We start from the raw sequence: 27,036 nt of genomic DNA, 5'->3' as shown, positions 1-27,036 counted from the left end.
CTACCCATTATCGTAGCACTGGAATGAGATAAGTTGTATTACATTTAATAGGTTGTATTAAAGTCAATTTTTAAAAAGAAAATATGGTACCCATTTTTCAACTAGGCCTTCCAAGTCACCGAAGGCGCAATATGTAAAAATTGCATTAAAATAAACGTAGTGGGAATAAAAATGGAGCACCATTCGACTTCAGTCACAACACATCCAAATTTAGATCTCCGTGCTTCTAGTTCAAACGTTATTCCCTATGATTTGGTTTATGACGCACGTTCTAAACAATCTATCAAAGTTTAATTTGAATAATTTCTTCAATCAATAAGTTTAGATACTTAAAAATCTTATCCGAGGACTCGACCAGTGGCTGCACCGGTGTTGTTCTTGGCTCCAGCTGAAAATATTTGATACGCAGTTCCCTGAGTATCTCGTCCGATGACACGCCAATATCTAGAATCACTAACTATCAACCTCGCAAGTGTCTGCATCGGTGTTGTTCTTGGCTCCCGCGGCACATTTTTGATACGCAGTTCTCCGAATATCTCGTCCGATGACGAGCGCGTATCTAGAATCACTAACTACCAACCTCGCATGTGTCTGCATCGTTGTTGTTCCTGGCTCCCGTAGCACATATTTGATACGGCTCAATCCCGTTAGGGTAGTGTCTAGCCCATGAGGATTTTTTGTTGTATTGCTGTGTGCAATTTTTGGCGGGCGTCACCTCAACGTAAGCTTTGAGCATCACATTACTGGTGTCAACTGTGAACACCAAACAATTTTCAATGATCGATAATTTTAAACAAATAAGTTTTTAACCAGATCCCTAAAACATTGAAAAAAGATAGTTAGAAGAAAGAGTATTATGAAGTGATCTTCTACAGTGAAATTTCATGCTTTTTTACTATTTACGAAATGTTTCATATTAAGGTTAAACTTAACATTCGTTATAAGCTACGGGTTCATTCTTTTCCCGATTTTTGTTAATTTCAAGATTTTAGACATACATTCAAATAACCCTAGGGTATCAATGAACAACGAAATGAATATGTGAAATAGGAACAAAACAACTTTACCGCTGCCCTTCATATGTTTTCCCCGTCCAGCAATGGACATTATGGTAGTCGGGTCCAGCTTCTCGTGGTCCAGGCAGGCCGGGAATATGGTCTGAGTGAAATTCTCCACCGGTTTGGATAACCTATTCAAAACGGAGAGCACAAGTAGACTAATTATTGTCAAAAGATTATTAATACTGCCCACCATCGTTGGCAGAGATCAGCAGAATCGGAAGCATTACCGACATTAACAACATTGACAGATGGCCAGAACTCTGCGCCACATTTTAGCGCCGAGGTGGTTAATTGATATAGGTACTATAAACTCTACTAAAATATCCGATTAAAAGTTTAAACAAAAGCAGAACACTGCATAAATTAATTCATGACTACATATCGATTCTGATTACATAGGTTATATTAACTATTAATTTTAAACATTGGCAATTTCTTGAATAGTTACACCGCGTCCCGTCGTACTAGCCATGGAATTTGGAAAGTTTCACATAAGTACATTTTAATTTTGATCTTGAGCAAACAGTTTTTTCTTATATATATTAATTCCATTTACTGATGTCAAGCTATTGGGAAGGATATTGTATATGTGTACACCCTAGTGGCCTATGTTTCTTTTACCACTTCCAATCTTTGCTGAATCTACGTATAGTTTATTATGTTGTCTTGTGTACTGTTAAATTATTTGTGATGTTTTTATAAATGTTACGTTCGTGTGTATAAATCCATTTTGGATGTTGTAAATTAATAAGCATATGTTATATTCGTTCAGTTTTCTGATTTTCAGTCATTTCGTTTCATGGTAGGTATATTTTTTTGGTGAGGGTATCTGGGTTATAATTAAAAAGGTTTTTTATGACTTTATTCTGTATTATTTGTAGAAGTTTTAAATATGTAATATAAGTGTTTTCCCATATTTCAATTAAATAATTTAGATAGGACTGGATTACACTAAAGTATAATCTTCTCTTTATTTGTGTTTGTAGATGATGGGCTATTCTACCAAATTCGCAATTATTTTATTCTTACATTTTAATATTTAATCACCGAAGACAATATTCACCACTCTAAAAAAATGTGAATCCGATAAGACAGAAAAAGATTCGTCGCACCTGAGAATTAAAGCCACAATCTCTACCTTTGAACTTTCGAACTGTTTCTGAACCTGCGTAAGAGTTACGAGATCATCATAAACAACATCTTGGCTTTCAGTCATGAGGGATCTGATGTCTACTGCATCCAGTTAACTTGTATCCTTTCTATTATTATCTTTTACCTAGTAGATAAGTTTCTCACCTCAATAGAGCGATGTCATTGTACTTCGTAAGTCTATTGAACTGCGGGTGCACTATACTCTCGGCGACCAAGTAATCAGTTAGGTTATCGTACGGAGTACCCTTAGTGTGCCAATTGTTGACACCCAGGCGGACCAGGTGGGGAACTTTGCTGAAATTATAAAGAAGCAATATTTTTATTATAATTAAAAAAATCGGTTAAACTACTAAAATACATAAATTAGCAAAAATAAAAACGAAAACACCAATATTAATAGTTTTATTTATTTATTTTTTATTTAAGTACATAAAACAGGCATGGTGCCCAAAAATTTACATACATGGATGTTTAAATACATAATAATAACAAAAATAGTAACAAAAGGAAAATGTAAGTAATATTAATATTAATGAATGCCAACATTTTTATAAATCCCAACCAGGAATTATTAGATTCCTGGTCAAATAAAATTTTACACGCAAAACACTTCAATTATCTCAACCAAACGTATGTGTCTATGGAATTGAACTCTGAACATAACAATAAAGTTGTCCTTAAATTATGTTAAAGTGTTGCTATATTGGTGTTTCAAAATAATCAAGCAATATATCGTTTTAAAAAGAAGTGGTAAATGAATGTATTCAAATAATTGGTTTTTCGTTGTCTTGAGTAAACAAGGTGCAATATATCTTTAAAGTTTACATTAAAAGTTTTGACAGAAGAAAACCACAGAAAAACATTAAAATAGACAGGTGATCTGAGATAAACGGACATAAAACTTGATTTTTGCCGTGAATAGTGAAATAAATAAAGTAACTCAAGATGGATCCTAAAAGTTTTATTGATAAAGCCACAGATGCAGTTCTAATTCTACAAAATTGCATTAATGACAGTTCGACAAAACTAAACAAAGAACAAATTAATAAATTAACCCCGAAAACAATTACAATTTTGGGGTTAATAAGCGAAATGGCAGCAAAAATGGCCGATATTTCTGGAGAAAATAGAATACTTAAGGAAATTACCGGTAACAATAAGCAATACCAAAATTTGGGGAAAAAAATTATTATCACTCCGAAAGAAGAGCAGACCACGGAGAAAACCGAAGAGGATATTAAAAAACAAATTGATCCAATTGAAACAGGAGTGATGGGAATAAAAAATGCAAAGGATGGTAAAATAATTGTTACATGTAGAAATAGTCAGCATATTGAAAAACTACAGGAAGACATAAAAATAAAGTTCTGTGAAAAATATACAACGAAGATCCCGGATAAAAGATTCCCATCAATAAAAGTCGTTGGAGTAACACATAAAATGGATGAAAAAGAAATCGTTCAGAACATAAAAATTCAGAACGAGTTTCCAGAAGAACCACAAAAAATGGAAGTAACTGTAATAAAAAACAAGAAATTAAAAACAGGAGAAGAATATATAATATATTTGGAAGTAGATACACAAACACATGGAATAATGTTGCAAATGCAAAAAATAAATATTGGATGGGAAAGGGTCAGAGTATTTGATGCATTTGACATTAAGCGCTGCTATAAATGCTACGGGTTCAACCATAAAGGGAGCGAATGTAAAAAAGACTCCTTTGTATGCCCTAAATGTACAGGTGGTCATAAAAGTGAAGAATGCAAGGCTATTAGAGGAACAGAAAAGTGTAATAATTGTATTAATACTAAAAACAAGTTGAAGATAAACCTAGACTCAAATCATCCAGCGTGGAGCTTCGAATGTCCAGTATACAAAAGGAAATTGGAATTGGAGAAGAAGAAGGTAAATTTTTTATAAAATGCAACCAACTGCAAGGAATTATATACTTAAATATTCAGAGTCTGATATCGAATAATGAAGAAATCCAGATACTAATAGAACGAAATGATCCTGCACTTGTAATGTTAAGCGAGACTCACATAACATGCGATATTGAAGATAGCGAAGTTACTTTTGAAGGATATACAACAATACGCTGTGATTCCTACAGTAGACATACAGGGGGAGCAATAATAATTATCAAAAAAGACATATTATATGAAGTTATTTCTAACACACAATATGAAAAGAACTGCTGGATACTTGCGATCAGGATAACTTCTGGATATAAGAAAGGAGTATACGGAGTAATTTACCATTCTCCAAATGCAAGTACCAAAGACTTTCTATCATTTATAGAGAACTGGTGCACCCAAAACCTAGAAGAGGAAGAAAATAATATCCTAACTGGTGACTTTAATATAAATTTCAAAAATTTGAATGATACATATACTAAAAGACTTAAAAAAATTATCCAAGCATCGGGAATGAAACAACTTGTTAAAAGTGAGACACGAATAACGGATAAATCCAGGACGTTAATTGACCTTGTCATATCCAACAGATTAGATTTGAATGTAAAAGTTCTAGATGAGCCAAAAATAACCGACCATAACCTTATACACATTACAGATAACACAAAAAGAACTAATACGAAAACCAGCAAAGAAATAAAATACAGAAATTATAAAAAATATAACAGTGAAAGGTTAATTGAACTTCTGGGTGATATGAATGAACTTCATCAAATGGAATTTAATGAAAAGTCTAAATCATTAATAAATAACCTTCAAGAAGTAATCGACCAGTTAATACCAATCCAAACTACTAAAATAAGAGGAACAAATAAATGGTATAACATAAAACTACAATCAATACAATATGAAAGAGATAGAATGTACAAAATTGCAAAAATCTCAAGAAACTCACAAGACTGGAAAGCATTCAAAAATGCAAGAAATAAATACTCAAAACAACTGAAAGTTTGTAAGAACGATTACTTCAAAAATAAAATTATCTGTGAAAAAGGAGACACTAAAAAAATGTGGAAAACCATAAAAGGATTAATGCAAACTGAAGATAAAGGGATGAAACATGACATTGAATTTCCACATCAGATACAGGGTAGCATACAGAACTGCTTCAACAAATATTTTGTAAACAGCATAACGGAATTACATCAGAGTATACCATTACTGAAGGAAGACAACCGCGTGATAAATGTTCCCCTAAACCGAGAAAAACTTGTGTTTAAAGAGATTGATGAAACATATCTTTTACAGATTCTAAACAGCACCAAATCAAAAGAGAGTCCAGATGGAATAAGTTTTACAGTTTTAAGGGATGCAATGCCAGTGATAGGACCTCATCTACTGAACATAATAAATGAATCGTTAAGAAGTGGAAAATTTCCAAACACATGGAAAACATCTATTGTGATCCCGATTCCGAAAGTTGTTAATACCAGAAAATGTGAAGAATTTAGACCTATAAATATGTTACCAAAATACGAACAGGTACTAGAAATTGTAATAAAGAAACAACTCGTTGAGTATTTGGAAAAACATCATATATTATGTGACGAACAATCAGGATTCCGTAATAATAACTCTTGTGAAGCTGCAATAAACATTGTGATTGATACATGGAAGAAAGAAACAGATAATAAAAAAATCACCATTGCAGCATTCTTAGATTTTAAAAGAGCATTTGAAACGATAGAAAGGAAAAAACTTTTGGAAAAATTAGAAGATATAGGTCTTTCTGAAGTAGCTCTAAATCTTTTCAAAGAATATCTCCATGAAAGAAAACAGGTAACAAAAGTGGAAAGCTCAGAATCAGAACCGATAGAAAACAACCTCGGTGTTCCACAAGGGTCGGTATTAGGTCCAATTCTATTCATTATTTACATTAATGATATAATTAAAACCATAAAACATTGCAAAATTAGATTATTTGCAGACGATACATTAATCTATATTTCATGTGAAGAGTACACAGATGCAATCAATAAATTAAATGAAGACCTTCAAAATATAGCGAAATTGCTGAAATTAAACAAATTAAAACTGAATGTCAACAAAACAAAATATATGGAAATAGGCAACAAAACGCATAACACAGAGTTAAAATTGACAATTAATGACGAAAAAATTGAAAAAGTAAATGAAATTAAGTACCTAGGTGTGATACTAGATTCAAAACTAACTTTCGCAGCAAATTTTGAATATGTGCTAAAGAAGGTATCTAAAAAAGTCAATTTTCTTAGAAGATTAAGAAATAAACTAAATGGAAACACTACAGAGCTGATTTATAAAACTATAGTTGCTCCACATTTAGATTATTGCTCTACTATGTTATATTTGGCCAATGAAGGAAACTTGAACAAGCTAGATGTTATACAGAATAGAGCTATGAGATGTATACTAGGAAAAGGAAAATACGCAAGCATAGATCAAATGAGAGAACAGCTAAATTGGATTTCTATAAAAAAGAGACTATTATATAATGTGTTAATTTTTGTACATAAAATCATGAACAACCAAATGCCAAAATATTTTAAGGATGAAATTGTTTTTAATAGAGATGTTCATAATTACGAAACCAGAAATGTAAATAGGATTAGATTGCCACATATGAAAAAAACAAAATCACAGAACTGCCTAATGTACAAAGGACTAAAAATGTATGATGAAATGCCTGAAAGTCTGAAGAATGAAGGAAGAATGAATGTATTTAAAAAGAAATGTTATATTTATTGTAAAAATATGTAAAATTACAAAATGAAATATGATCTTGTTTATATTAGTTTATATTCAAATGTATAAACTAACTCAATAAATAATTTAAAAAAAAAAAAAAAAAATGTTGACAAAATTTCGTCAAACAAATGGTTGAGTATTGGAAAGTTGAGCGCAGAAATAGAAGTATTTATGCTTGCCATTCAGGATAGAGTCATTAATACTAAAAATTATAGAAAGCATATAATCAAAGATACAAATCAAATTGATGATTTGTGTAGAAAATGTTTGGCTTTTCGGAAACTATAGAACATATTATATCGGGATGTTCTATATTAGCACCGTCCGAGTATACATTTAGGCACAATCAAGTTTTAAAAATAATTCACCAAAATTTGGTAATTAAACATAACTTGATTGACTGCCGTAATGTAGTACCATATTATGAATACGAACCAAATTCATTTTTAGAAAACGAATTTTATAAAATATATTATGATAAAACTATACTAACAGACCGAGCGATTAGTCATAATAGACCCGGTATAGTTTTGCATGACAAAATTTAAAAAATAACTTATATCATTGATGTCGCTATTCCAAATTCCTGTAATATTTAAAAATCTGTTAGTGAAAAAATAAGAAAATACACAGATTTGGGAAATGAAATAAAAAGAATTTGGCATTCTCAGACTATAAAAATATTACCATTCGTTATTTCGGCTACTGGCATTATACCTAGCTCTCTAATTAAAAATTTAGGCGTATTAGATCTATCAAAAAAATTATATATAAAGATGCAAAAGTCGGTCATTTTGAATACATGTAGGATAACAAAAGATTTTTTAAATATTTATGTTGAGGGATCAGTAGGATTTATAGGCCCTGTTAGAAGTTCTACCGAGCCGAACCCTCTGATATGAAAATATCTGGAGTCGGTGAATTATTTTCCCATTTGATCTCTGGTGAGTTGACGTGTTGTTCTTGTATTGTTTTGTATTTATTTTGCTTATATAATGCACTTACATAATGTTGATTGACTAGATGATCATTTGTGGAAAAGTGAGTGGAAGGGTTAAGTTTTTCCTTTGGGGAAGATTTAACCCGGACAACTAAATCGGAAGTTTAAATAAAAAAAAAATCTATTATAATAATATCTAAGCTAAATATGCAATTCATAGTTAATAGTTCATCTAACGACTAGAAACTCGGTGAGTCGATGTTATCCTGGAGGTCTAGCACGATTATGTCAATAATATATAGAAAAAATCTGTCATCTATGGTTAGTTAACGATATTTGCGAGCACGGTTAGCGATTGATAAGATATATTACCGACGATAGACAATTTTTAGCACTTCCTTCATTGTATCAGATAAACTTCAATTCATTGTCAATAAAATGTAAATAAATGTAAAAATCTGGCTTATTAACGAACGGAGATGAACTAACGCAGCTCTTAGAATAAAAAGAATTCGTATACGCGGCGAGTTGAATCCGTACGGGCCAATGATGCAACATTGGTTTGGGCTTGCAGAAATAAAATTTATTCACTTAACAAGTGGTGAATAAAAACCTTATTGACCAATTAACTAAAAGTCGAAAAGTAAATGCGGTCTGTCAGCGCATAATATTTATTTATTTGTTCACGCCCAATTAGGGCTTTTACATATGACACAATAAAAAGTACATTTGATATAATCAGAGAGTAAAAGAGATATAACAATTAAAATATGTACCAAGTATAAAAATATTAACTTAAAAGCAACAAACAGAGTAAACTATAGGATGCACATTCCTATAAATTTAGATACATTGAAAATGTATAAACATTACAAAGCTATCAAGATAGACATACAGATTTAATTACAATGTTTTTTATAGGCTGATAGACATTCAGTACCGTTGGTGTTCATGTGATATTTATTCCCTGCACTGTGCAGTCGGTTCATTACTGAATTTATTTCTGCTTTGGTACCTGCAATGTTACAATGGTAAGGTACCTTCTGACGAACCGTTCTACTGGGCACATGAAAGTCAATCAGCCAGGAGTTCAGGGGAGTCATGTTATTAACAATTTTATAAAGAAAAAATAGATCAGAACATATTCTTCTTTCTTTTAATGTGGCAAGGCCCACGACTTTCAACAGTGAGGTGTAGTTAATGTTTTCAATAGGAATTCCTAATCTATAATTTATGTTTCGTAAAAATGTATGAGGGATTCGCTCGATAGATTTTTCATGAATATTGTAAAATGGATTCCAAATGGTTGAGTTGAATTCTAAATGGCTTCTGACAATGGCTGAATACAATATTTTTAAAGTTTTTAAATTTTTGAAATCTTTTGAAGTTCTTAATATGAAACCCTATAACATTTGCATCGCTTTAGTGGTTATATTGTTAATGTGGGAGATAAATGTTAATTTGGTGTCGAATATTATCCCCAGGTCTTTTATTTCGGGTACAGATACTAAGACATGATTGTTGTTCAAAACGACACTAAATATCCAGGCACCAGTTCCCACAATAAACCGATTCGTTTTGTCGGGATTTAAAATTGTCTTGTATATTAATATACCTACAAACATTTTTTCATTGACATAATTCTTGTCAGATGTTACATGAAAATAAAATAAACTCGGTACTTGGTAAAATGAGATTTTAATAATATATCGATGATTCCGACACCACCTCCTCCGCCTCTAAAATCTAATATAACTGCGGCCAAAATCAAATGACTAATGGAGTATAAATTCAAAATCAATTTTCCTTTATTGAACATCTATATAGAACCCAGCACAGAGAAATAATAATACTGAGAGTGTGTTTACATTAACGTTTTGTAAACCCCACAAAAATGTGAATATGGTCATAACTTTTTTATTTGAAAAAAATTTCAGTCAAGTTTTTCATGAATGATCACCCCCCAAAGTTTCGCGATATAAGTGTGGAAACTCGGCGTATTAATATAATATATTACCAGGCACGTACCTAACGCTTCTCAGATATTATTAGAAAACGGGCATTACCTAACCTAACGTAACGCTTCCCGGATGTTATCTGAACACGGGCATTACCTAACCTAACCTAACGCTTCCCGGATGTTATCTGAACATGGGCATTACCTAACCTAACCTAACGCTTCCCGGATGTTATCCGAACACGGGCATTACCTAACCTAACCTAACGCTTTTCGGATGTTAACCGAACACGTCCATTACGACTCGCAAAAATAAAGCCAGAGTAATACACTAGAAAAATTTTAATCCAAATCACGATTTTAATTGTTTAAAAAACATTAAGGACGGGTTGTTTCGGAGAATTTGAACAATTCATCAAATTTCAAAGTTCATTTTCAAGTTCTGTGAAAGATTTTTTAAAGTTCTGTTTTTATTTCAGTCCTGTCAAGCAACTAGCCTATAATGATATAATAACAGAACTTGAATAGGACTTTCACAGAACCCGAAAATGAACGTTGAAGTTTGATGAATTGTTCAAATTCTCCGAAACAACTCCTCCTAAGATTTTTTTAAATATAATGAATAACCATCAAATTTTCCGATTTCCTCTTGCTTTAAGTAAAAACGAACTCTTACCCATTTTTATTGAGAACACAGTGGGCGGCCGTCAGAACGAATTTTTCTGAGATGAGGGAGCCTCCACAACTGAAGTCCAGGACTGGGGGACGTTCGGGCAACATATATCCAACAAGTGCCTAAAATATCAAAAAACCATTTTAAATCAAATTTAATTATTTTACTGATGAAAATGACATTGAATGCCGAAACAGCTATCACAAACATAATTAAATTTGAATTACATTGAATTAAAAAAAATTCTACGAATTATATATATACAGGGTGTCCGGAAACTCGTAGTACAAGCGGGAAACTGGTGAATCTACATCACATTTGGAGTCGATTTTGTAGTATATTTTTTTTTATTTGAGCTTTCGTTATCGAGTAAATCGAGTTTGAAGTTGATTTTTTTTTTTTTTTTTAATCAAATTCTTATAAATTATTACTGAAGATCAAAGTACCCAACTAATTAAAACTATTTGAAAGTAAAACAAATGAAGAAACTCGGATTTGAAGCATTATTTTGAAATCACCCTTCATTTAACCCGGTGTAATCATAAAATATTTCTGCTCTGCAGAGTTAAAACATCTGTTATTCAACCCTAAACACCAGAAAAAACTTTAACCCTAAAATAGCCGAAAAATGTTTTTTTTTTTTTTTTGAAAATGCTCAAATCAACAAACTTTATGTTTTTTTGGGTTCCCCATGTGGTGTAGATTCTCCAGTTTCCCGCTTGTACTACGAGTTTCCGGACACCGTGTATATATATATATATATACACATAAAATTATTAACACGAAAAAATAAATTTATTCCATTAATACGACTAATTTTGATACTCTCACAGGACGTACCCGAAGGATTTTAAACAGCGATTCTTGAGCATATTTGGAGTTGTGACTGGTGAAGTCCGCTTTTTATATCGATCATTTGGGATTTCATCTGCATATAAATTTGTTTGTTACGTTTGGGTTCCGGTTCAAGATGGTGGCCGTTTTAACCTGAAAGTCCTTGTCATTTATCGCAGTAGCCGATAACCACGATAAAAAATCTCTGAATATAAAAATAGATACTAGCTTTTCTAATAATAAATGTTATTTTAGATGGTGTGCTATTTTTATATAAACAATAGAATTTACAAAATTCACGTTGCAAAAACAAGTCAGTTATTACGAAAATAAAATCAGCTGGCGTGAGAGCTTCATCTGAGTGGCGACATAGCTTCCCTGTCTGTACACAACTGTAACATAAATAAACCACAAATAAACAAATTGAAACAAATGGTCCTAAAACAACATAGATATATTATCTCATTTGGATTATATTTATTATACTTTACACCAATGAAAAACTCTGAAAGTCTCTCGAGTAAACTTTCTTTATTCGAGAGACTTTCAGAGTTTTTCATTGGTGGATATAGTTGGCTACAATATGACGTCACAATATTCACGGTTCCAATTTTCGATCGGCGTTATGCAGTGGAGCATGTACTGTACTGTAAAAATACAAAGCTGACTATTTTGCGCTGATATTCTTTTTTGAAATGTGAAATCGTCGTGTTTATTAATGAAGAAGGTGGGTATTTAAGTACCCGTTTAAAAATGTTACTATTATAGAGAAAATTTCGGTTTTGATTTAAAATAAAAGAAAATTAGAGTTAGAGAATATCTCCTTGGAGCCAGGTCTACCACTCACGGAACAACTAGTTTCAATGTTGTAATGAAGTTGTAATCAAACCTCTGTGTTTCCTACCTCCTACAACATGGGTCTCTTCCCGTATTGATTCCTTCCTTTCTTCAAAAATACATCCCCAGAGATGACATAGGCGCAGAAGGAAATTATTTTCCTCGGGGTCCACTGTGTGGGTGTGTAAAAAAGGTAATGTGAGTAATTCAAAAATTGAAGCCTTGGCTCGAGTAATAGCTCAGTTAGTAGAGGGCCAGTCCCCGTAAGCCCCGAGAACCTTGGCTCGAGTAATAGCTCAGTTAGTAGAGGGGTACCCGTAAGCCCAGAAAACCTTAGCTCGAGTAATAGCTCAGTTAGTAGAGGACCAGTCCCCGTAAGCCCAGAGAACCTTGGCTCGAGTAATAGCTCAGTTAGTAGAGGGGTACCCGTAAGCCCAGAAAACCTTAGCTCGAGTAATAGCTCAGTTAGTAGAGGGCCAGCCCCTAAGTTAATTTTCTGTTTCATATTTTTACTGAGAGTTGATGATATTATCTTTGTCAATGATCAGATATTAATTGGTTTCAATATAAGTATTGTGACGGCCCATGTGGGCGAAGGGTAAGGATCTCGAAGGTCACGGGTTCAAATCCTGACGTGGGCAAGAAAATTTTATTTGGTTATTTTTAATGATAAAAAACTAAGATATAGTATATTTGGGGCACGTTCCAGAGTGGAAGATACTCTCCGTATCAAGCTGGTATAAGGCAATTGATAATTAAGGTATTCAGAATTGAACCATTACTTGAAATGGCTTTAGTCGTGTTTGGAGACCAAATCTGAAAAGCCAGGTTCTCTCACCCCTTTCTCTTCCCAATCTCCTTTGGCCCCACAACATACCCCAATTGGGGATACCGTAGTCTCATTGCCTTTGAACGGTTGGGAGTAGTTGTGAATCTTGTGTTATATTCACATGAAAAACAATGTTTTCGAAGTTTGAAAAGCGATTTTGATAGATTTTTTTGTGGTGATTGGTTTTACTTTGGTGATGATTTTTTTAAAACTTTTTTTTGATGGCTCTATGAACATCCATCCATCCAACATTAACAATCAAATGATGTCGTATATACATACACATAGGTGTTATAATACTATATAGGTACATGTTTTTGTGGAAACGTACCATGTGTGGGAACTCCCCTTCCGCGACGCTCGTCCCTCCAAGAATCTGAGGTGTCGATGCGTAGCGTCCCCGCTTTTCCACAAGCTTTTTGCACACTAAAAATCGTTGAAATAAAACATTTACGTACATTGAGCGATCGAAGTTTAGTTTGTCTAAGAACTTGGTACCATAAAATCCAGATATGTAGTTCTAAATAAAACAGTGTCCTTGAAAGCAAATAAAACAACGCGCACATATTTAAGTATTACAAATCGACATAAATATGCAATTAAAAATAATAATAAGTTTAAACGCGCACAAAATTATAGTTTAAACGCTTATCGATGGTTTTTGAAGTGAAACTTCTTTAGGCGCGTAATGAATTTTCGGGGACGGAGTAAAACCGAGTCACGATCGAAACGAAAATGCGGGTACCCCCACCACCGATTAAAGTTCATTTGATCTAGTCAAAGTTTTGAAGTAACATATAAATGCTTCTTAGCTCATCCCGACAACTGGCGTTGGTGGTGTAATGGTCAGCATAGTTGCCTTCCAAGCAGTTGATCCGAGTTCGATTCTCGGCCATCGCACATTATTTTTTTGTTTTTAACGCCTTTTTCATTCAATATCTTATTTTTTAGTAGGTCAGAACATTTTTTAAAAGAAAATAATATTGCAAAATAATAAAAACACTTATCTCACTGTGATAAAACATTACTCCGCTAGAGCGCGCTTTGCGTTATTGTGTTGGATTAAAATTATTATCTAATCCGTATATTATGATAATTGTATTACATTTATTTAATTAATTTATTTATTTTGATAATATGTAATAATTTTCAAAGTTTTGAAGTAACATATAAATGCTTCTTAGCTCATCCCGACAACTGGCGTTGGTGGTGTAATGGTCAGCATAGTTGCCTTCCAATCAGTTGATCCGAGTTCGATTCTCGGCCATCGCACATTATTTTTTTGTTTTTAACGCCTTTTTCATTCAATATCTTATTTTTTAGTAGGTCAGAACATTTTTTAAAAGAAAATAATATTGCAAAATAATAAAAACACTTATCTCACTGTGATAAAACATTACTCCGCTAGAGCGCGCTTTGCGTTATTGTGTTGGATTAAAATTATTATCTAATCCGTATATTATGATAATTGTATTACATTTATTTAATTAATTTATTTATTTTGATAATATGTAATAATTTACAGAAAAAAAAATTAAAACTATCTCCCTCTGATAAAATATCCGTTCGCTAGAGCGCACTACGCGATCTTGTGTGGGATTCTATTTCTGTACATTGTACATTATTTTTAAAAATATATTATATTGAAGTGAAACTTCTTTAGGCGCGTAATTCGGGGACGGAGTAAAACCGAGTCAGGATCGACACGAAAATGCGGGTACCCCCACCACCGCTCACCGTTCACTGTCCCTCTCTCACCATATGCGCTTGTTGAGGTGGGGGAGCCGCTCACGAACGTTCTCTCTCTTCTCTTCTTTCCTCTCTCTCAGACACCAGCGAACTGCGCCACGCCAAGCATCAGCTGCTTGGTTAGTATACTGCGTCGTGAGTGTAATACGAGTGAAATACGTAATTGATTGTGGTTCATACGGTTTAACAAAAGAAGTTTCACTTCTGTCTTGCGTAGGCTTGACACACCCACTTTTTTATTCATATTAATTTTGCTATCAATAAAATTGGCATTGGATTTACGGAATGATTTATATCTTTACACAAAATTAATAAACCTTTTGAATTAGACAAGTTATTGTCACTTCGCTTTTTTGGCTTAATATAAATATATTTATTTTGATGTTTGCAAAACTTGACAAATACTATTGTTTCATAGAATTATTTAAAAATTTTAGAAACGTTTATTGTAATTTTTTAAAATTGGAAATGAAATCGCGAGATTTCCTTTTTCTTAATATTGTTTAAATCATATTTCTCACCGTAATACTCGTACATAATGACATAGGTTTCGATAGGTTTTTCTCTAGGTTTGTTGTCTGAGAGGGATTTCTCTAGGGGTTAAGACTGCTCAATGCAATAATATTTACCGTCTTTTACAATGTGGGTGGAATGTTTCCGACAGCAGATAAGCTTTCCACTCGTTATAGGTTTGGAGGGAGGTTCATTATATGTCCCAATACTGTCAAAAGAAATTTTTTTTTTATTTAATCATCGTCCCATGATATCACAATCCAATAAAAATACAAAGATTAAAATAGGGACAAGCGCAGATCCATGAAAAGTCACGGAATAGTGGACATTCTTGTATGTAATTTGTTCACGCATTAACTACAATGTTTATGAGAGATGGGAAGGCTGATAGAGATATCGAAAGAAGGGTAAATGTAGGTAACTCCATTAATGGAGGAATGATCGGAGTTAGCGCTAATAAATAAAATGACAAAAGAAACCAAGCTAGCAGTCCACAATGGAGTACTGGTCTGCTGGTACCTACCCTGATGTATGGAAGTGAGGCATGGAACTGGCAGGGGAAGGATGAAAGTGGATTGAATATGTCTGACAAAATGTATGATCGTAAATGAGGCAAGGAATGTGTGCCAAGACTGATTTTGGCGGTCCGTCTGTTTGGTGGTCCGTCCTCTCAGCCTACCTCTGCGGCGAATCGGAGTGATGGTTAGTTATTTAGTTTAGTTAGTTTGAAGGAGGATGATTGCTTTCCATCATCCTTCTCCAAGCTGACCGTTTGACTTCTCAACATATGGTAAAGCTGTTAGAAAGGACCAGATCTAAAAGGTGATCACATACATTGTACACAAAATGATGCTTGTGCAAATATAAATAGTTAGTCGTATATGTTGGATTTTCCACTCGATCTGATTTGCAGAACCCAATATGTCGGTTTTATGAAAGCCGGATAGTGTATAGGCAAAACCTACGACCGAATTATTTTAAATCCCTTTGTCGGACTGTCGGAATAATAATAATTCGGTTGGCGGTTCAACATATTGGGTCTGCAAGTAAAATATAACCATTGCCATTTGAGTGTTGGGGTTCACCGGCCATTTTAGCCGCGCCGCCTTCAGAGATTTTTGGACCTGGTGGTTTATGTTAGACCTTGTTGTCGTTTTTGAACTACGGAGTAGTTGCTGAGCAACAGCATTTGGTGACACTTTGGTCGCCGTTACAGCTGACGATGTAGATATCGCCCTAACTTCAACAAAAGCTGGGAAAGCAGCTGGATGTGATGGAGTTCTACCAGACTTTCTGAAACATGCTGGACCACGGACAAAAATATGGATCGCAAAACTATTTACTGAAATTTTCAAAACTGGAGAAATACCAAATACCTGGAGAAAGTCTAAAGTTATTGCGATCCTCAAACCCAACAAGCCAGCAGAGGATCCGAACAGCTACCGGCCAATTTCACTTTTAAGTACCATGTACAAACTTCTTGAGCGAGTTGTGCTCCGCAGACTTACTCCAATTTTGGAGAAAGTGGTCCCACAAGAGCAAGCTGGCTTCAGACCAGGCCGTAACTGCTGCGATCAGGTGTTAGCACTGACAACACACATTGAATCTGGTTTCCAGAAACGGCTGAAGACTGCGGCAGCGTTCATTGATCTCTCTGCGGCCTACGACACGGTGTGGCACAAAGGCCTCCTTGTTAAACTGTACGACACCCTAGAGGATGGCAACACAGTACGACTCATCGAGCAACTGCTAACTGGCCGTACCTTCAGGGTTTTTCTAGGAGGGCGAAAAAGCAAAAAAATACCCCTCAATAATGGCCTTGCCCAGGGCTCAGTGCTGGCCCCATCGCTATTTAACATCTACACTCGAGACCTCCCTCACACTGAAGGCAGAAAATTTGCTTACGCAGATGACATCGCCGTCACAGCTCAAGCCAAAACCCTTAAAGCAGCAGAAGATATCCTCAATTCTGACCTAAAGGCTTTGGAAGAATATTTCCTCAATTGGCGACTAAAGCCAAATGGGTCGAAAACAGTTGCGACAGCTTTTCATCTTAGCAATTCACAAGCGGATGCCAAACTCTGTGTTCAGTTTGATGGAAAAAATATTTACCATGACCCCCACCCCCGCTATCTCGGAGTTACTTTGGACAGGAGCTTGAACTACCGGCAACACATGGAAACAGTGGGTAAAAAAACCAGGACAAGGCTTAACTTAGTTAATAAGCTAGCTGGAACTAGCTGGGGATGCGACGCCAACACGCTCAGAACAGCATCCATTGCCCTGGTTTTCTCAACGGCTGAATACTGTGCTCCAGTATGGGCTAGAAGCGCCCACACTTCCATGGTAGACGTTCAGCTTAATGCCACAATGCGAACCATCAGCGGGACTTTAAAATCTACTCCTCTCCCTTGGCTCCCCGTACTTGCAAACATAACCCCGCCAAACATCAGGCGAGAAATTGCAACACTGAGGGAATACAAGAAGGCGCTGCAAAAAAGCGCAATACCTCTACACGAAGATGTCGTCTCCCACCCGGCATGCCGCTTGAAGTCCCGAAAGCCCTTCTGGGCGGAAGGAGAGAGGCTCCTCCGACTACCTCTCACCCCAGAAGATAGGTGGAAACTTGAGTGGCAAACGGCCAACGTGGGAAATGCCCATCTCATACAGGACCCCACCGAGAGACAGCCTGGGTTCTCACTGCCTCGCAAAACCTGGTCCGCCATCAATAGGTTAAGGTGCTCCCATAGCCGCTGTGCCCACATGATGCACAGATGGGGCCTTAAAGAGTCGGCGATGTGTGAATGTGGTGCGGTGCAGACTACCGAACATGTGGTCAACGAATGCCCGCTCCATTCATTCCCCGGCGGGATTGATGAGGTTCACATGGCGACGCCTGAGGCCCTAATATGGCTCGCAGATCTAGATGTTCCCCTCTGACCCCCCACCATACGAAAGAAGAAGAAGATTGCCATTTGAGTGCCATTTCAAATTTTGATGATTGTAATAGCCGACGATAATTACACAGGCCTGCGACCAAATTGCTTTCTTTAAAATAATGTGTGATTCTTATGTATTTTAGTGCGCTGAGTTCAGAAATGCCCTCAGTTTTTTTCCAGCACGTAAGCATTTTCCGCAAAATGCATTTTTCTGCGGGATTGGCTACCTTAAGGCGTATATTTATGAATATGCCGAAAAAAGTTGTTTTTCCTCTTCAGCTTTATAGTTTTATATCAGAAACTATGAAATATGATAAAAATTAGTATATTTAACAGTATTAGTTGAGATTTGGAACTTCATTCTCTTGGTACAGAAGCAGAGAAAAACAATTTGAGCCAAATTTTTCTCAAGATGGCGAACTTGTATATTGTTCTGATGTTCCCAAGTTGATGTCAATGTTTAACATTCAACATGTGTCAGATGATTGGATGCTTTTTATTGACTCATCAGAAAGAAGTTTAAAAGCAGTTTTGCTACACAACGGCAATAAATATGCTTCTGTACCCGTGGGGCACTCTGTGCATCTAAAAGAAAAGTATGACAACATGGCTTTTATACTTGATAAATTGAAATATAAGGAGTTTGGATGGCCTATCTGTGGTGATCTCAAAGTCATCTCTATGGTGCTTGGACAGCAAGGTGGCTATACGAAATTCCCCTGTTTCCTATGTGAGTGGGATAGCCGGGCAAAAGCATAGCACTGGAGCCAAAAAGTGTGGCCATAGAGAACTTTGAAGGTTGGAGAAAAAAATGTTCACTTTGAGTCTTTGGTTGATCCCAAAAAAGTGCTTTTACCCCCACTTCACATCAAGCTTGGACTGATGAAGCAGTTTGTCAAGGCATTGCCAAAAGATGGCGAAACGTTCAAGTACCTTGAAAATAAATTCCCGTGACTGTCTGAGGCCAAGTTAAAGAAGGGAGTTTTTGCTGGTCCGGACATTCGGAAACCAATGAAAGACAATCAGTTTGAAAAGGTGATGAAAAAAGCTGAGAAAGAGGCGTGGATATCATTTAAAGAAGTTTTGACTAAGTTTTTGGGGAACAATAGGACCCGGATTATGAAGAAATTGTAAATAAAATGTTGAAATGTTTTAAAACCTTGGGGTGCTCCATGAGCTTGAAACTTCACTTTTTGAACTCCCATTTGAATAATTTCCCAGAAAACCTTGGTGCCGTAAGTGAAGAGCAGGGCGAGAGGTTCCACCAAGACATCAAAGAAATGGAACGGAGGTACCAAGGACGATGGGATGTGAATATGATGAGAGACTACTGTTGGATGCTCCATAGAGAACTTCCAGACATCCCACACAAACGGAAAAGCTCAAAACGGAGTTTTGAGGGAAAAAGATGTAGATATTATAAAGAATTATAAATCCTTATTGTATATACATATTATTTTTATCAAATTGTATTTAAAAATGTAAATAAACCACTAGTTTTATATGTTTATTTTTCATTTCAAAATGCATTTTTACCTATATGTACTGCGGGTTTTGCATAATTTTCATTTTCATTTTGCGGAAAATCCCTACGTGCTGGAGAAAAACTGAGGGCATATTTGGACTCAGCGCACCAAAATACATACGATTCACCCATTACGGTGAAAAAAACTATCAAAAATTGTCAATTTGCAGGCCTGTGTTATTTGCGATGCAGGGTATTTTGTCATAAGAATTTTAATGTCTTCACAGTGTTTCTGTTAAGTCGGGTCTACAGCGACCAAATGTTTTCAAAACATCGGACAAACACAAAAACATTCGGTCGGGTTCACAACGTTTTTTTGATTTCCATCGGCCTCGAAAAACAATAACATTGTGGCCCTGCCCCAACTTTTCATGTTTTCACAAACATTTTGTTCAAAGTTTGTGGCAATATTACGCTAGAGACGCTGTTTAAATTTTAATATCAGAGTATGTACCTATAATGCCATAACACGGGCATTATCGACATTTGGAGAAATTAATAAACCATTTATGTGACCTACAAATCATGCCGTGCCTTGAATTTATATATAAAATGATGAATAATGCATATACGTTTATCTTTACAGTTTGATAAGCAAAAGAATGATGAAAATTAAAATATTTTTTTAAAATTATTTTTCCTATTAATTTAGTAGAATTCCAGGAAATAATAAACTGAGTTGGACGTACATTTATCATCAAGTTTATTTTATCTCCACGGGTTTCATCCTGATGACTCATTTTAAAGAGTGAGAGGCGCGGTACCAGCTCTATATTTTCGTACGGCTCATGGAGTCAATCAATTGAACGACGACTCAATTGAATGGGAGCCGCGAGCTCAGAGCGTATGAGCAATGAGAATACTGTGTTAGACCGATACTTCTTCCCTTGTACGGTTCCCCCGATATGGCTCCCATCGTAAGCATATGAATAATCGTACGACTACCGGTAAGCGCCTCTTCTGAATGCTTTAAATAGTTTATCAAGTCCCGGGTAGAGAGATGGCCTGTGCTTAGAGTTGCTGGCTTAGATTAAAATCTTCTTTGTTTCCGAACTTCTTGCACTTGTCCTTCCACAGTTAATTATCTATTACAACTTTAATATTTCTTATGCCCGATTGCTTTGTGTTTATGTTATACTCTTTGTTTTTACTTTTCTCGTCTTATGGCATGATTGCAATGCATTTATTATTTTTCTTTTCGATATTTTTTTGTGTATATTGGCTTTTAACTCCGTTTTTACGCACTTTTTATTTATGCATTCGACTATATATTCTTCTTTTTACTTTTTCTTTTGAGCCCTATTTATTAGGAACAAGTTTTTAATTGTTTTAATGGACCTTTTTGCGTTTTTAGCTCTTTACTACAACGTAATTTTTTTTTCTTCCTTCTTTTTCTCTATTACGATCGGTCAATTTGTTGATCATCACAACTTATTTTCTACCTTAAATAAGAATTTGCATTTTTACTATGTTACTAACACAGTGGTTCATCATTAGGTTAGGTTAGTTTACTTAATGTTGTAAAAGACCCAACATCTTGCACACATCATGGGTATACATACTTATAATTCCTATAAAGCAGCATGTGAAGCAATGGGTTTCTTGAAAGATGACACTGATTGGGACAACACATTATCAGAAACTGCTATTTGCAGTTCAGCTAGGTCTTTGAGGTTTTTGTTTGCCACTATCGTAGCGTTTTGTCCAGTGACCTAGCAATTCTGTCACATACTAACGAACCTAACGAACAAGTAGGCAATGTAAATAACTTCATTCTCTCGAAGATTGATCCACCAATGCAAGCAAACCTTGATATTGTAGAGTGTAGAGGCTTTTCATTTTCCTACAGTACTTCTCAATTGTAGCCATCTGAACTCTCCCCACATAATTGTGCAATGACACACGTTTGAGGGTCAAATCTTAAAAAACGTTCATAATAGAGTGTATAATACTGACCGGATGTAGAACTCAAGAAGTTGTGTTAATTCCCCTGATTCATTTAAGACCAACAAATATAATTTTTCATTTAATGTTTCTGCAATTTAAAGTAAAACTGTCTTTTTCAACGACCAATTAATTCAAACATTCAATGTTGCAGGTTAATGTTTTTTTTCACACGGACAACTAACTATACGGAGTACTTTTGCGTGTAACTTCTAATCAAAATCTGTTTGTGAATGAAAAACAGCTGTCAACATTGTACGTAAAGACATTCCGTAGTTACTGGCAGTATAGTCTGAATCAAGATAAAACTTTAATATTTACAGTTAATATAATCTAATAAAACTCGCTAAATCATTAAGCTGTGTAAAAAATTATGTTAATAGAAAAAAACTAACTAACAACATTATGTAATGTTTTTATTTAAATTATTGCTAAACGCAGTTATTGGAACTATAAACTGTCAATGTCAAATAAATCGGATGGGTCATCTGTCTAAATCACTCGTACACGAAATCATAACATTACACATTGCACCTATAACTGTTTATTTTTATTCATTCATAAGTGTCATTTCCAAAATTGGAATCAGTTGTATGAAGAACTCAGAAAAGTGATTAAGTAGGTTTGAATTTTGAGGTATTGAATTAGGCAGCCACCTCTGGTGTGGAGCCCCAAAATACCTGAAAAAAACCCTTGTCATTGTCACAAGATACAGAAACGGGCGGTCCGTTTGATGGAAAACGAGCGAATTGCAATCCTTAGAACACAGACGTCAGGTAGGTATACTGTCATTGTTCCACCGGTATTACAATGGAAGATGCTCTGAAGAAATAGCGTCATTGATCGCTTCGGCACCATAATCGGGAAACACTCCAATCGCGCGCCCAACATACGTGCACGGTTGACTTTTGATATTATTTTGGGATACCAAGCCATATTCACTTTCCCTTTCTTCTTGAACTAAAGTTCCTGATAGTCTAGATGCGAATATTAGTTAGAATTACTTACTCCACGGCATCACAATCTTCTGGAAGAACGAACCGTCCAATGGCGCCACTTCGTAAGCTGCAATCATTCCCTGAAAATAAACGAATGTATCCATCAACATAAATATCTCATATCATGGATTACACAGTGTCCTCATTGTGACATTCTTGCAATTTATACATTAACATAAATATCTTATAACATTGATTACACAGTGTCCTCATTGTGACATTCTTGCAATTTATCCATTAACATAAATATCTTATATCATGGATTACACAGTGTCCTCATTGTGACATTCTTGCAATTTATCCATTAACATAAATATCTTATATCATGGATTACACAGTGTCCTCATTGTGACATTCTTGCAATTTATCCATTAACATAAATATCTTATATCATGGATTACACAGTGTCCTCATTGTGACATTCTTGCAATTTATCCATTAACATAAATATCTTATATCATGGATTACACAGTGTCCTCATTGTGACATTCTTGCAATTTATCCATTAACATAAATATCTTATATCATGGATTACACAGTGTCCTCATTGTGACATTCTTGCAATTTATCCATTAACATAAATATCTTATATCATGGATTACACAGTGTCCTCATTGTGACATTCTTGCAATTTATACATTAACATAAATATCTTATAACATTGATTACACAGAGTCCTCATTGTGACATTCTTGCAATTTATCCATTAACATAAATATCTTAAATCATGGATTACACAGTGTCCTCATTGTGACATTCTTGCAATTTATACATTAACATAAATATCTTATAACATTGATTACACAGTGTCCTCATTGTGACATTCTTGCAATTTATCCATTAACATAAATATCTTATATCATGGATTACACAGTGTCCTCATTGTGACATTCTTGCAATTTATCCATTAACATAAATATCTTATATCATGGATTACACAGTGTCCTCATTGTGACATTCTTGCAATTTATACATTAACATAAATATCTTATAACATTGATTACACAGAGTCCTCATTGTGACATTCTTGCAATTTATCCATTAACATAAATATCTTAAATCATGGATTACACAGTGTCCTCATTGTGACATTCTTGCAATTTATACATTAACATAAATATCTTATAACATTGATTACACAGTGTCCTCATTGTGACATTCTTGCAATTTATACATTAACATAAATATCTTATAACATTGATTACACAGTGTCCTCATTGTGACATTCTTGCAATTTATCCATTAACATAAATATCTTATATCATGGATTACACAGTGTCCTCATTGTGACATTCTTGCAATTTATCCATTAACATAAATATCTTATATCATGGATTACACAGTGTCCTCATTGTGACATTCTTGCAATTTATCCATTAACATAAATATCTTATATCATGGATTACACAGTGTCCTCATTGTGACATTCTTGCAATTTATCCATTAACATAAATATCTTATATCATGGATTACACAGTGTCCTCATTGTGACATTCTTGCAATTTATACATTAACATAAATATCTTATAACATTGATTACACAGAGTCCTCATTGTGACATTCTTGCAATTTATCCATTAACATAAATATCTTAAATCATGGATTACACAGTGTCCTCATTGTGACATTCTTGCAATTTATACATTAACATAAATATCTTATAACATTGATTACACAGTGTCCTCATTGTGACATTCTTGCAATTTATCCATTAACATAAATATCTTATATCATGGATTACACAGTGTCCTCATTGTGACATTCTTGCAATTTATCCATTAACATAAATATCTTATAACATTGATTACACAGTGTCCTCATTGTGACATTCTTGCAATTTATCCATTAACATAAATATCTTATATCATGGATTACGCAGTGTCCTCATTGTGACATTCTTGCAATTTATCCATTAACTTAAATATCTTGTATCATGGATTACACAATATCGTTATTGGGACATTCTTACAATTTATCCATTAATACACCCGTCCACCAGCCGCGTGGCGTGCCAGATCGAGAGAGGCTGGTTTTGGGAGACCCTTTGACCTCTCCGACTGGTCACTCGTTCCATCGCCTAGCGCCGCAGTGGGAGGGATATGTTCACTCCCTAGATTCCTACCTTTCCAGAACATCCTCTCCTTCCTTCACTTGTAAAAAATTCTCCACACAGCATCACAAAAGATAGCATAAGCCCTATGGGAAATTATTTTACTTAGGGCATCCTGAATGGGGTTAGTCCAAAAAAAACATGACGAATTAAACTATTATTACTCTTAATTAACCTTTTTTGTATCATTATTTACCAGATGTTAAGAATGTAAAAATAATACATTTTTACCTATTGAACATATTTATTAGAAACTATATTGTGAAATAATATCTCGTTGAAACGTGTTCCACTAGCGATAATCGTCTACCGAATTTTGTAGTTTCAAGTCGTTCGGGGTTAGAGCGTTGAATGCCAAATCTGACTAATTTCACGTACGAAACCTATTTCTTCGCTCATTGTCTCATCAAAATATAATAAATCAATGACTGTAACCAATGACGTAATTTGTAATGTCATTAACAGAAACCAGATAATCAATCAGTTGCACAAGTAAACAACAAATCCAGAATTTAGGCCATCGACACATAGAGTTACTTGGGATTGGAGGTCTAGCACGGATAATCGATAAAGCCTTATGTCAAACGATATTGATGAAATCCGTCATCTATGGTCAGATAGCGATACTTGCGAACACGGAAAGAATATGATTCCGACAGTCGGTATGTCTACCGATTGTCAAAGCCGCTACTTTTATCGCATCCTCCAAGGTGTCGGATAAGTTGTCAATATGCACAACTTTTTGCATAATGTCGTTAGTTATACAAAATCACTGGCTTATTATGAACTAACTAAGAAGTGAAAGATATCGTATACACGATTCATGAATTTAATTCATTCATCTAAGACTGTTTCAGCTTCGAGAAAACAAGTGTGTGGTTATGACTAATGACCTCATGAACTAATTAACTCCCTTTTCCTTTTACTCCCGTATTACTAGCGTACGTTGAATTCTGATTTATTGCGTTATCAACATCGGTCGGGATATCAATCAGCGCGACCGTGTTCGGAAAATAGGCATAAAATCATCGGTAGTTACGCCCATCGATCCGATATTTTAAAGTTATCGATTTTTCTGTGCTAGACACTAAGCCATTTGTGGTTTGTGTTTGTGGGTCTAAATGTTATGGAAGCGTGCGACCTGGCAACAGAATGCATACGATTCTAGCTAAAAGAATTCATCTATATATTTCTTGAGTCATTTCATTTTTGCAGACTGCCGCCAAACTACGACCAAGCTGTACGGACTATCGAAGCTGAGTCAATAAAAGTTATGCATTTGGCATGCAGAAACAAAGGTGGGCACGCGCCGCACGCTGTGCGTAGATGCGATTTGCACAGTTATGGGTGTAGGACAAATAGTCATCGATCAACCTTGTTTTGATTATATATAGTAGCTGCTTTTTTATCTCCCTTTACACCTTTATATTTAAGGTCATTTGGCTTTCACTGCAGTACATAGCGTAATTCAGGTATCTCCCTTTATGCCCTTATATTTCTGGGCATTTGGCTGACACTATAGTACATAGTGTAGATAATGGTAATAAGTAATTCAGGTATATCCGTATATTTCTGGTTATTTGACTTACACAACATTACGTATTAATTTAATTTAATTTATTTGCGTTATAAACAATCTTAATACGTAACTATTTAACAGTGTTAGGAAGATTATATCATTAACCAAATCAAATAACGACATTTAAAATTGAAGACATAAAAAACGAAAATAACGCTACAATATAAAACAGTTCAGATTATAAGCACAACATTAATTAATAATAATTTAATAACTAGTTGCAGTACGAACGTTCAGAGATACATCATAATAAATAATAACACTTCAATCGTTTCAAAGTCGCCAAAAAAAACCGACATGGTGATTACTTAATCTTGCAATAACATGAATAACTATTTCTGCATAAGTTAAAATAAAGATTTGTCCAGATTATTAGTTGTACCAACCGAACCATACTGCTTCCAAATGGCGTGAATTTCGTGTTTTTACCATTTATATTTATATAAATTTAACGTAAAATAAAATATTAATAAAATAACATATTGAACATACCATAGTCTGGCGGATCTTCTGATTCTTGAGCATTTAGATTAGAGATCAACAAGAATACGCCGACAGTCAAAAATATCACATCCCTGGCCATCTTGAAGATTTTGCAAATATTAACTGAACGTAAAACTTAAAATAATAATGTGTAATTGACTCCTAGCGATAATGATCGGAGAGGCCAGTACAGCCTTCACGAGAGAG

The 27,036-nt window shown here is 34.7% G+C and overlaps 1 protein-coding gene across 1 annotated transcript; it reads right to left on the bottom strand.

The window, feature by feature from the left end:
- Positions 1-27,036, bottom strand: LOC149424410 (serine protease persephone-like). The gene is made up of 9 exons (XM_089631065.1): positions 26,839-27,036; positions 22,668-22,737; positions 15,368-15,459; positions 13,321-13,415; positions 10,493-10,611; positions 2,358-2,507; positions 1,068-1,189; positions 581-753; positions 1-18 (listed from the first exon to the last, which is right to left on the bottom strand). Exons 1-9 carry the CDS (start codon positions 26,927-26,929, stop codon positions 1-3), a joined length of 930 nt encoding a protein of 309 aa, XP_089487191.1. The 5' UTR covers positions 26,930-27,036.

The sequence above is a fragment of the Hesperophylax consimilis genome, chromosome 4 (assembly GCF_061612785.1).
Source record: "Hesperophylax consimilis isolate HC1 chromosome 4, BYU_Hcon_1.0, whole genome shotgun sequence".
Lineage (NCBI taxonomy): Eukaryota > Metazoa > Arthropoda > Insecta > Trichoptera > Limnephilidae > Hesperophylax > Hesperophylax consimilis.
Note: the sequence above shows the minus strand (reverse complement) of the source record. Positions and strands in the feature narration are given on the sequence as shown.

What these genes read in the sequence shown, in the direction of transcription:
- LOC149424410 (XM_089631065.1), bottom strand. Translation starts at nt 26,929, where the DNA reads ATGGCCAGGGATGTGATATTTTTGACTGTCGGCGTATTCTTGTTGATC. An exon ending in CACCCACATTGTAAAAGACG is followed by an intron (nt 13,416 to 15,367) that starts GTAAATATTATT and finishes AACGATTTTTAG; the next exon opens with TGTGCAAAAAGCTTGTGGAA. An exon ending in AATGACATCGCTCTATTGAG is followed by an intron (nt 1,190 to 2,357) that starts GTGAGAAACTTA and finishes CGTTTTGAATAG; the next exon opens with GTTATCCAAACCGGTGGAGA.